The sequence below is a fragment of the Dermacentor albipictus genome, chromosome 7 (genome assembly GCF_038994185.2).
Source record: "Dermacentor albipictus isolate Rhodes 1998 colony chromosome 7, USDA_Dalb.pri_finalv2, whole genome shotgun sequence".
NCBI lineage: Eukaryota > Metazoa > Arthropoda > Arachnida > Ixodida > Ixodidae > Dermacentor > Dermacentor albipictus.
The window spans coordinates 99,804,473-99,816,779 of record NC_091827.1 but is presented as its reverse complement, the minus strand read 5'-3'; the positions used below and the strand labels follow the sequence as shown (position 1 = coordinate 99,816,779).

Here is a 12,307-nt window from a genome sequence, read left to right as displayed (position 1 = left end):
CAAGATAAAGATAACATAAAGAGAGAAGCCAACCAACGACTTTGAAGAATTTTTGTATTTCGCGTATATGACATATACATAACTATATGTGTAGTTACATACCAATGAAAGTCTATGCCAACATAATTTATACCACTACCATAGCAGCTTCGCTGGTCAAACACCTGCACAGGGTGGAATGACTCCAAATGTTTGTTTAAAGTCGCAATTAAATGATGACTACTACTTTCACAAAAAGTGCACGTTTACTTTTCAACGGTTACAGAACTGCTAAATCCAGTACTACAGGGTATATATATATATATATATATATATATATATATATATATATATATATATATATATATATATATATATATATATGGATTTTTACGTGACCAATGTTTTGGTATCAACTCATAACATAACAACATAGTTTCCGAAGGTACTGGCGACAGGATCTTTCATTAGTTTCTAATCTGAGCAAACCGTGTTTCACACTCGCTGCCTGTTTCTCAGTTTCTTGGAACCTGGATAATTTTTAAACAAGCGTCCTTAATCTGTAGCGGAGGATTCAGCATCTAGCAAGACAGTCTGATCGCCGTAAAATCGCCTTATGACGCCGTACAACAGTAAAAAAAAGATTGGTCTCAAACTTGTCTTCATGGTGCCGTCGGGGTTTTACGAAGCGTCTTTTTTTATGGCAATACGCCTTAGGCCATATAAATAAATGAATCATACGTACATACTCCCTAAAATGTACATACATGCTCTCTAAAAGCCTTCAACCGCTAGAACAACATATTTGCATAGTCATTCATGCATCGTCTTACCTTGGTTGTAGTCGCGACCAAAGATAAAACATCCAGAACGAAACAATCCGTCGCTATTCTTACAAAATGTCTTGATACTGTGTGCATTACTGAGCATAACCACATCAGTAAAATTCAGAGTCAATCTGCAAAAAGAGAACCATGCCTGCCGTCCATATTAACACGGCATGAACTTTAAGCATTTCCTTTCTCGGTATGGAACACTGTAATCTCGGCTAATGAGTTGAATTAAGGTGTCTTAGTTTGTCTGGCTTCATAAGGTACTTTGAGATTACAAACAGATGGATGAATTTCCCTTTCTATATTTTTTTACGCTGTAGATAATCGAATTCTGTATCATTTGCGACATTTATTTAAGTATTCGCTGTCAAAGTCACTGTCTCAACTTGGTGACAGGTAGTGCCTCGACAGACAGACAGACAACGAACTTTGTTTAATCCTGAGGAGCTACTGTTACGATCTCCTAACGGCAGGCCTTTGTAGCCGCTGGCCGCACCCATGTAGAGGTAGAGTACAGAACGCCGTGACGCTCCGCCCTTTCCTGGGCCTTCTGGATAGCCTGGGTTTGATTTTGGAGTACTGTGCTTCTGATGGCCTCCCCTCATTCGGCTTCGCTGGAGAGGAAGTCGTTAGGCAACGCGGGACATCGCCAGAGCCTATGAGCCATAGAACAATACGTTTCACTGCAGTCGGGACAACTATGGTCCACATCTGCGTACATCATGCTGAGGAATCCCCGCGACGGGAAAGATCCCGTCTGCAACATTCTAAGAGTAGCTGAGTGACTTCTACTACGCTTCTGGTGAGGCAGTGGATACATTCTCCGACCAAGTTGGTAATGTTTAGTAATTTCATTAAATGTGAGGAGTGGATCATTCGGCTGAGTCCCTTCCTGCCCCTCCGGAACCTCCAGACCTCCTGGGCGCGTGAATTCTCGAGCACGGTCGTGGGCCAGCTCGTTTAGGTTTGGGAAGCCCTCGAGAACGTTCATCCCCATGTGTGCGGGAAACCACGTGATAAAATGAGAACCAGGGCAAGCCCGTTTCTCTAAAATAGAGGCCGCTTCTTGTGCCATGTTACCCGATTCGAAAGCTCTGTTTGCGTCTCTCGAGTCGGTGTAAATGTAGGAACGCTCTGGGTCACACAAGGCCAGCGCAACCGCAATTTACTCTGCTATACTCGCGGTGGCCGCTCTGACCAAGGCCGAGGAGTGAAGCAACCTCTGTGCTTCTACAACCGACAACGCGAACACTCTCCTGTTCCCATACTGCGCCGCATCGACAAAGACCGCGGAGTCTCTGTCATCTCCAACTTTTTTCAAGATGGCTCGAGCACGGGCTTTACGTCTGCCCTCGTTATGCTGTGGATGCACGTTTCGTGGGAAGGGCCTCACCAGGTAGGTCGCTCTCGTTTCTCGTGTCAATGTTATGCGGCGGTCCTCCATTATCTTGGAAGCCATGCCAACCTCGTGGAGAATTCGTCTGCCAGCTTTCGTCGACGATAGCCTAGCCACCTGTGGCTATATGATCTCGTCTATGCTATTGTGCATACCGAGTTGATCTAGCCTGTCGGAGCTCGTGGCAATAGGCAAGCCTAGCACTTTCTTGATGCTCTTGCGCATGAGGGTACTTAATTTGGTCTTTTACGTTTTTGTCCATACGAGAGCTGATGCCACATAGTTATTATGACTCATGAGAAACGCGTTGTACATGCGAAGGAGGTTGTCTTCACCAAACCCCTTCTTTCGGTTTGACACCCTAGCAATTAACCGCAACATATTCTCTGTCTTGGCTGTAACGTGGGTAATTGTTCTGGCATTACAGCCCCTCACGTCTATGAGCAGCCCAAGGATCTTAACTGAATCGACTCTAGGAACTTTCTGCCCATTATTCGCGTATAATACCACGGGTTGCTGGTTGAGGGGTGTCAGACCCCTAACCCCTTGCCTTGCGGGTCTGTAAAGTAACAGTTCCGATTTACTTGTAGACAGCTTCAGACCCGTGTTCGCGAGGTAAGCCTCCAACTCGTCCAAGGCCGCTTGTAAAGCTTGCTTCATTTCAGCTAGGGAGCCCTCTGGGCACCAGATCCTGATTTCATCTACGTAAAATGCGTGACCTATGCCCTGGAGGCCGCCCAGCCTGTCTGATAGACCCTTCATGACTATATTGAAGAGCAGTGGCGATATGACTGATCCCTGAGGGGTACGCCGAGCCCCCAATCTGTACACGCTCGACTGAATCTGCCCCACCTGAATAGTAGCAGCTCTATTCATGAGAAAGGACCTGACAAAGGGCTGGATTTTGACTCCCAGGCCTATCCCGGCCGTGGCCTGCAGAATGTATCTATGTAGCCCTGTCTCGAACGCCTTAGTGAGGTCCAGGGCGAGAATCCCTCTCACGTCCCAGGTGCCACTATCAAAGATTTGCTTCCTTAGCATTAGCATAACCTCCTGCGTCGATAGGCTGGGCCGAAAACCAACCACATTATGTGCGAAGAGGTCTCTGCGCTCTATGTACTCAGAAACCCTGTTCAAGATCGCGTGCTCAGCTACCTTGCCTATGCACGAGGTTAGTGATACTGGCCTCAAGTTGCCCAAATGAAGGAGTTTTCCTGATTTAGGGATGAGTGTCACTATAGGCGACCTCCATCCGTCAGGCACCTGTCCTGTCTCCCATACCCTGTTGACCTCCTTAGTTAGTAGTTCCACTGCCTATCGTCCAGATTTCGTAATAGCCTGTTAGAAAGTTTATCCGGACCCGGAGCCGATCTGCTGTTTAAATTATAGGGCAACGCCCTGATCTCCGATTCTGTGAAGGGTGCGTCCAGTTCCTCTACCGTCGCACACTCGATTTGCTGATAATCCTCTTCCTGTGTCGGCCCTATAGCAAGGCATCTATCCACGATCGCATTAAAAAGTGACTCTTCAATACCTCCCCACTGCTTGTGCCGGTGTATGACTTTACTAAGTGTTTGCCTTTGATTATGCTTTGTGTGTGCGTCACCCAGGAGGTGCTTGAGGAGGCTCCACTTCCCTCCTGAGCGCGTGGACCCATCTACTGGCACGCAGACCTCGTCCCATTGTAGCCTACTGAGCTCCACGCAATATCTCTCGATCTCTCTATTAAGCTCCGCAACCTTTTTTCTCAGCCTGCGATTTAGCATTTGTGTTTTCCACCTCATCAGAATTCACGATTTCGCCTCCAACAGGTGCGCTAGGTGCGGATCCATTCTTAGGACCTCCGCTTCCGTTTGTACTACCTTAGTAGCCCTCTTGACGTCCTCCGTTAGCGATTCGATGGCCTCGCCAAACGAGGAAAAAGTGCACGTTCGCTCCTTCATAAGTTTCCTTATCTCCTACCAGTCCGTGACTCGAAATACCCTGGCCGGTCGGGCGTCCACACTTAAAGTTACCGCTACTATGAAGTGGTCACTGCCAAGGTTCTCCTGCTTATTGGCCCACGTTACGTTACCTACGCTCCTTACACATGCCAAATCAGGAGTTTTGTCTCGCGCAACTGACGTGCCTAGCCTAGTGGGGAATCCTGGGTCCGTGATTACCGAAAACGCGAGATCATCCAGGGTCCTCGCCAGGTTGTCTCGTTTTAAAGCCGTAGCCCCATGCATTATGAGTGGCGGTATAGTCCCCGGCAACTATCAGAGGAGAGTGCTTGGCTATCGACGTCGCCTTCCTAAGCAGGGAGTTAAACGTCTGTCTCTGGCCCGACGGCGGGCTATAGACATTAAGCACGAAGACGCTCTGCTTAAGACGCCGGTGCGGTATAACCTCCACGAAAAGGGCGTCCATCTTACCCCGTCTAGATTGGATTGGATGTTGAATGAAGGCTAGATTTTTTTTAATCATCGTAGCAAGTCCTCTGCCTCCCTCATTCCTGACCGACATAGTGTTGAAGCCAGAGAGGGTAGGGTCGTCACATAGTGTCTCCTGTAATAATAAAATCTGTGGTTTTTCCACCTCATTCGCCAAAAATTGCCGTATCGGAGCCTTGCGCCTTTGACAACTAGCGCAGTTGCACTGCCATATTACCAGCTCTTTGTGATCGCCCGCCATGATGCTACATTAACATCCCTTGCTCCACAGCCGGAGCAACCTCGGAGTGATTCACTACCTTGCTTTGCGCTCGGGCCTTGACTTTGGCCTTAATCGCCGCCTTTCTTTTAGTACCGTCTCTCTTTAGACCAAAAGCTTTACGCTTTCCTGATTTTCTCTGCTTATCCTAAGTAGTTCCTCCAACATCTTTCTTTGCTGGAGACGTTTCGCAGTCGCTCTCGTCGTTAGGAAGGGGGGCCTTACGCTTTGCTTTAGTGAGTCCTACGCGGGGTATGTGTTCGATTACCTGTGGCGTCCGGTCGTTCCCTCTATTTCAGTGAACTTTGGGTTTGCCTTGGCGGCTTTGAGTCAGCGTGCCTCCTTTCTAAGCTCCTTAACTTCCTTTAGTAATGCGACCACGTGCGATCTACTACCATGCTCTGGGGAAGCCGACCGCATTACCTCCGTGGGTCTATGTAGCTCCTTCTTCTTCCCTTTGACACGATCCGCCCAGGTTGGCTCCTCCCGGATCCTCACACTGGACACGGAGCGCCCTCTTGATCTGGAGCGCTGCCTGATTGCACCGCGCTTCCGCGCAGCTGGCGTGCGAGGGCGGCTTCTTTCGGTGCTGCGCTCCTGCACAGCTGGCATGCACGAGCGGCTCCTGTCGCCCGCCGTGATGACGTCGGTTCCCCGGTTCAGCTGCTCGGCGCGTCGGCGCCGTCTTCTTCTGACGATATACGGAACTTGAAATTTGTCCCTACACCCTTTGGCTGCTGTGCGGTGCGGGCCACCGCACAACGTGCATTTAGGATCGCACTGGTGATCTTCCACAGGCGATCGTTTGCCGCAGGTGCAACACCACTTGCTTCCCGGGTTGGGATACACGTCAGCCCGGTGTCCCAGTCCTCCGCAACCGTAGCAGACTTCCATGTGGCGTCGGTAGAGCATACAGCGGAATATACTCGCGCCGCATGCCACGTAGTTGGGGCACCATCATTCCCTCTAAAACTACCACCACCGCTGTAGTGTTCTTGATCTGCCTGGGCTCCAAAGCGCCCGGATTCCGATGATTAACAATTCTCGCTCTGAGTTGAGCCTCGATGACTTCCACGTCGACTCCGGGTGGGGCCAGGTACGTCGCCACCGCAAACGTGCCTTCACCGAGCCTGATTTGCTGCACTCGGGTGTACCCGTCCGTGTTTTTCTCGCGAGGTGTACACACCACAAAAATGTTCTGAACTGCATTGGGACACATCGTGTCCTCTTCGATTGCGCCCGGAGCCAAGGATGCCGCCATGGCCAAGGCTTGCTCAAAGTGTATTTTACTGACCTTGTTTACATTCAGGCCTCAGAAGAACTTCAGTTTGGCCTAGTTGGTATTTACTGCAAATCATATTGACCGCAAATAAGACGGGGACCGCAAACCGCCCGTGCTGTTTATGTGTTTTCTTCCTCTGTCTCCGTCTTATTTGCGGTCAATATGATTTACATTCAGGGCGTGGCGTGGTCTGACAATGATACGAAAAGTGTCCCTCGGCAGTCGAGGCAGCCTCGAAGCAGCGGTGACGCGTCGTATCGCGTCGCGTGGTGCGGCGGTGCGGCCGCCGTCTCTCCGTCTGCCACTTGTATTTGCACCGTCTTGAGCCGAAGAATATTCTTCCCTGCACCTGCCGGGCCGGCGACCGTACGCCACCTTCCATCCCGAGTCGCATGCCTGTTCTTGAGTAATATCTCCTCCTTCCACAATGTCCATCCAGGCTTCAAAGTCCAACATGGGCGGGAGTAGGCCTAAGCCTGCCCTCACCGCGTTTCAAACACTCGCAGAACGGCGAAAAATCCTCCCACCGACGAAAATCTGGTATCGGCATATTCCTCTTGACGTGCCACGTCGATTAAAACATAACTCACCCAGTTTTGCAGGGAGAACCATTCGAGAACATTGATGAAAGCTGGAGCCGATGTCAAAGCGTCCGCACTATTCGACCTGTTTTTAATGTTCGTATCTTGCGCTTCCTGGCAAGGTATGAACCCTCTAGTGTCTGCTGCCGAAAATGGAGCTCCTATGGAGGTGCAGCTCCAGCTTACGCTGTGATTGTGCTGCTGCCGTGCACAATCTTGGCTCAAAGTCAAAGAGGTTGTTCACGAAAATGTTACGCCACCGGTGTACTTCGTTCTTATTCAGATACCGTAAAAGCCCTTACGGGCATTACATAGGGGGGAGGGGGGTTAACAACAGAATATTTCAGACACAATTAGGGAGGAAAGGCAATATATAACACCGTGGAAAAGATCCCCGAATACAACAATATAAGAAAAGCAAAAAAAAGAAATGCATATATGATTGAGCAAAAAAGACACTCGGAACGAAGAATGTAGATGTACTTACAATGCGGCAGAGGCACAAAATTCTGTTTTGCTCAACTTGCGTAAAACTGCGCTTCAAATGACTTACAAATGAGTCATGATCATGTATATAAGCAAATTTTTGGCAGCTTGTTCCAGTGATAAATAGCAAGAAAGAGCGCTGATTGTCGACGGAGATTCATACGCGCGAACATGGGACGCACTTTGAAGGGATGGTCGAGGTGGGTGAAAATTCTTTTCAAGGGTTTGACATGGGATGCTGTAAAGCATGATGGGGTATGATACAACCTGTGGAAGTGGGAAAGCATTGCTAACAGTCGTTGTTTTTCTAGAGAGGGTGATAATTGGGATGTTAGTGCTAAAAGAAACAGAAACGACTGGAAGCAGTAAACTGTCTGAAATTTTTTGAACAGGTAAATTATATCAGTAGAGTAAAGACATAATTCAATGTAAATTCAATTTTCGCGACCGTGTTACACTATTACACGTATACTATATGTAGCGCGTGACACGATCACTGTGTTTCGTAATGATACGACATTTCTTTTGTATCTTGGCTAGCATGCACATATGCAGCAGTGGACAGCAAGCCAACCCTGTTCAGCACATTCAACATTGTACTCGTGCTCTTTCAGCCTTTCATTAATGCGTCGGCCCGTCTGCCACATGTAATATTTACCACTGGACAGGGTGATCCAACACACCATGTTGTTCGTGCAATCTATGAATTTATTCTTCTTTGTATTAGGGAAGCCTCCTTTGGGCCTAGATGCGGGGACGGTAATCTTGCAAATGTTGCCTAATTTTTCAGGGGCAGAGAAGACAACTTTAACGTTTACACGCTAAGCGACCTTTTTCAGGTTCTGCTCGATTCTATGCATGTGTGGGACTAGCGCAATTTACTGCCTATGCCGAGTTGCTCCAACTTCATCAGGAAAAGAGCGATACATTCTAAAGTGCATGTCCAATTCAAAAAATGTTTCCCTTGAAAGTTAGTTCGCTGCGAAAACTCAAAGTTGACATGCCTTTTAGGCTCATGGTTTCAGAAAATGGCACCTGGCAAAAATGTGTCACTCTTTTCTTACAGAAAAACCTCATTTGTTTTAAAGTGGTTATCCGTTCCTTGTAAAAAAAAAACTGGTGCAGTCCAGCAATATTTCAGCTCACGATGCAATGGAAAAGTGTTTGCCTTTCAGTTGACGTTAAGAACCTTTACTATGCTATACCACATGTTTTACTACTTCACTGCATTGGTGAATGCATTGATTAATTTGCCCCTTCAATGTTCCAGACTCACTCTGGTATCAATGTCAGTGGTTTTTTGAGAATTACATCGATTTTATCTGCAGTTGAGTTACATCAACTGGGATGGTAAACCTCACCTTCAAAAATAAGGCATCTGCATGGGATTAGGCATCGCTCAAATATTAAGTGAATCGATTTTAGTAAAACTTCACAGATCTGTGTCAGATGCTTTCATCAACACTAACGTCTTAGCGGCTTTTATATACGTGGATGACTTTTTAATTTTTATTGACAGTAGTGCCAGTTCGTACGAGTATGGTGCTTGCTTAGTTCTGGAACCAGTGAGCAAATGGTTTAAACCACGAGAATATACCCATGAATTTTCGAAGAATGGTGTAAAAAGGTTCAATGTTATGTTATTTTTGCATGAAAACTGTTCTCATTGGATACGTGGTAACAAGCGACTTTTTCCATTCAACTCCGCGCACTATAAACTGATAAAACGGGAGATTGTTAGCTCATGTTTCGAAAATTCCTTATGAAACTCCTCCTAACCTGAAATGATCGACAGCTTTCGTGAGCAGTCTGAACGTTGAACTTCGACAGGCTATCCATCTCCTGTACAAGTCTCTGTTGCTGAAGGCCTGCTGTGCAGCTTTTAATCCGTGGTGAGTGAATATCCTTATGGAGGAACTCGGTATAGAATGACAATTGCGGTAATCCCATAGACACATGGAATCGTGCACAGTCTGAAAAAGGTCGCTCAGCGTGTTAACATCTAAGTTGTCTTCTCTTCGACTGAAAAAATTAGGCAACCATTCCAAAATGACCGTCCCAGCATCTAGGCCCATCTAGGCCCTTATCACGCACAAGAACAAATCCATACATTGCGCAAACAACGTGGTGTATCGGATCTCCCTGTCCTGTAGCAAATATGACATGGTACAGATGGCCGATGCGTTAAGAAAAGGCTGAAAGAGCACAAATACAATGTTGACTGTGCTGAACAGCGTTGGCTCTCTGCCCACTGCTGCATTTGTGGATCTAACCCAAGATACAAAAACTGAAGCATCATTGCAAAACACAGTGATCTTCTCACGCGTGAAATAATCGAAGCGGGAAAAATTCCATGTTTAAAGGATGGGTGCGTCACCACCTCCACAATAGCGCTAACTGGCAAGGAGGTCGATACCTCGGCCTATCGATGCCACGTTGAATTTTGTATAACTTTGTCGCGGCATTTTGCGCATGGTTAGTGTGCTAGCGGGGGCTATACAACATGCTGTGCTTTCTGAAAAGAAAAGAAATTCTCGGGAGTTAGCGCTTTCTTGCCTCTTCTGTCCTCTCTTCTGTCCTTGCGATATTCTTCAAACATTAAAGCATAGAGTAGAAAGTTTGTCAAAATCATCTAGTTCAAGTAACTCAAGTCTCAGGCATGCAAAATGTACTCGAACCAGCGCTGGCAAACAGGCTCAACCAAATTTTGTGTCACGGTTTGTGTAACTAAAATAGACTGACGCCGTCCGGTAAGTACCTCACAAAATTAGCCCGGCAGTCTGAATAATAACGTATGATCCCGTGTATTGCGGGTACTGAAGTCTGCCTTAGCTCGATGCTTCCTGTTAAACTCTTTCTATGGCTATTCGTGTTGCAAGAAGTGCGTGCGCTTCTAAGTTCAAGAACACCATATCCCTGACATTTAAGAAGCTGGGCGCACAATCCGCAAGATGAATTACGAATTTCTGGGACGCAATTTCACAGCCAGCACAGTTGACAAATGCTGCCGCCGCTCACCGTAGGGAGCGTGGTACGGCGCTGCTGTTGGCAAGTGAAGCTTGAGCACTGGTTTCCCATTGCATGCAGTATTTAAAACCTTTTTGTCGGTTCTCATTTACTATTGTGCACTTGCTAACCACCCCAACAATTTTTTTTAGTTCGGTACGTCTATATCGAAATACAACGACGGAAAATAAGTCCATGCCGCAGAATGTTAAAAATGAGGTAAAACGAGAGAATACCATTGGAAATAGTGGTATGAGTAACTATGCGTCTTGCAAGCGGCCGCACTCAGGCACGCAGTATGATTTTGCTAGGTAAAGAAAGCGCACTTTCAACTTCGCCGTGTCACCAAGTGCAGTTATGTTTATCAACACATGCGCAGTTTTCGAAGGGGTAAGTATGATATCCAATGCCTGCCGATCGTGTGCTGATATCTTTGGGTAGCATGTCTTACCTATACACAGGCCCGTACTTTTTGGCCCATTCGACTGCTTTAGTGCAGTGGAAATAGGGCCAGTTGAGTTCTTTGTGTCCAAAAATACTGCTCACAGGTGGCATCGGAGGATGCATGGTTCCGATAGGAAGGCTTCGCTCCTGAAACCAGCGTTGTATAACTAGCTTCCACAAAATGCATACAGCAAATGTCAAAAGAAAGCAAACCAGGGACATGACGTAGGTTGCGTTCTTCCTTTCTTGCAGACTAGTCACCTGTAGATAGACGAAACGAAACAAAAATGAGTGGCTCAGGCTACCTTAATGTCTAACCTATTGCTCATTTTAGGTAAACCAACGTAGTAGGTGAATACAAATGTGGAGACTCAAGACTTGCACCTGCATTGTTATACAGCTTTTAAGATCAGCCCGTAATCTAGACTTGACTGTTTTTCCTGAAATAGCTCATAAGCCTAAATGAATTGAAAGCCATAAAAGAAATGAAGATAGCTATAATCCACTGCGAAAGCCGGGCTGCTGCCCTAAAGGATCAAATAGGGATGATATGCGTCGAGGACGCTACTAGAAACGTCTCCAATTCATTCATACGACGAAGCCAATGGACACAGGCACTTGTAAATCTAGAGCCGTACCCACACTTTAGCAAAGATAATCGGGAAACCAGTGGCCGCTGACCTCAGACTCTTCAGAATATGCATTAAATACACTTGTATTCGCGAGAAGGATCAGCCAGACACTTTATCCTCTGTGTTTGAAGGACTTGGCTGCTGAGCCATAGCGATATGTGCAACGTACCTGCTTACAGCAAGATGACTGACACTTTGAGTGGCTACTTGGCAGTGCTTCTGTCGTAAATATTTCAATTTACAAGTCAACCAGCCCTAACTCTTATAGTCAGATTATATACGGTTTCAAAAAATCTTTCGTCATTAGGCTTTTCGATGTTATGCTTTTTGATGTTATGCTTTTCGATTTTCGTCATACTTTCCTTCCGCGCGTTGCATTTAACAGAAACAAAGGAAGGCGAATAGTGACAAAGTTAACCCACTCTAATATTGTGACCACAGTGTCCGTAAAGCTAACCAAAGATGCTATTTGATGGAAGTTTGATAGTAAGGCACCTGAATGAGTTGTTACCAAAGTAGCTCGATCTGGCACATCGGAGAGGTTATTTACTGCCGAAATGATATTCTGAGAAATATTTGAACGGTCACTGCGCAAAGATACAAAATTGTTCATCTGTGTATGTAAACCAATCATTTTTTATGCAATATTGTGCTATTTTTTGCTTCAGCAATGTTCAATTTAAGAGGTGGCGTCAGAAAGGGCGACTTTGATATCACTGGATAGGTTAAAGCATTGTAATGTTTAGCAATATCTTCAGGATAACCAGTCTGGTTGCCATCACAAGCCACTATGCTGTGCGTTGTCTGTTGGCCTAACAACGTGCACAACCACTCTAGCACAATGACTTGCAGGCATCTGCCTAAAGTATGCAGACCTACAAAAGAGAAAATGAAGGAAGTGAATATTGAACAACGCAATGTCTGTGAAGTCGTGTATTCCTCACGCACATTTTGCAATCGTGATGGCGAAATATCAC

General features: G+C 46.5%; 1 protein-coding gene across 2 annotated transcripts in view; it reads right to left on the bottom strand.

Annotated features, from left to right (window-relative positions):
* Positions 1 to 5,674, bottom strand: part of LOC135916857 (cytochrome P450 2C31-like) — a 72,315-nt gene extending 66,641 nt beyond the window's left edge. Inside the window, exon 1 of one of the 2 annotated variants that reach the window (XM_070521390.1) lies at positions 5,323 to 5,674. Coding sequence is in view for 1 of the 2 variants with exons in the window: in XM_065450284.1 (XP_065306356.1) it covers positions 813 to 909 (97 nt within the window). In the remaining variant the exon portion in view is untranslated. Of the gene's footprint in view, positions 1 to 812; positions 932 to 5,322 lie in introns of those variants that run through there. The other variant, XM_065450284.1, reaches the window with a different exon arrangement.
* Positions 5,675 to 12,307: the final 6,633 nt, after the last annotated feature.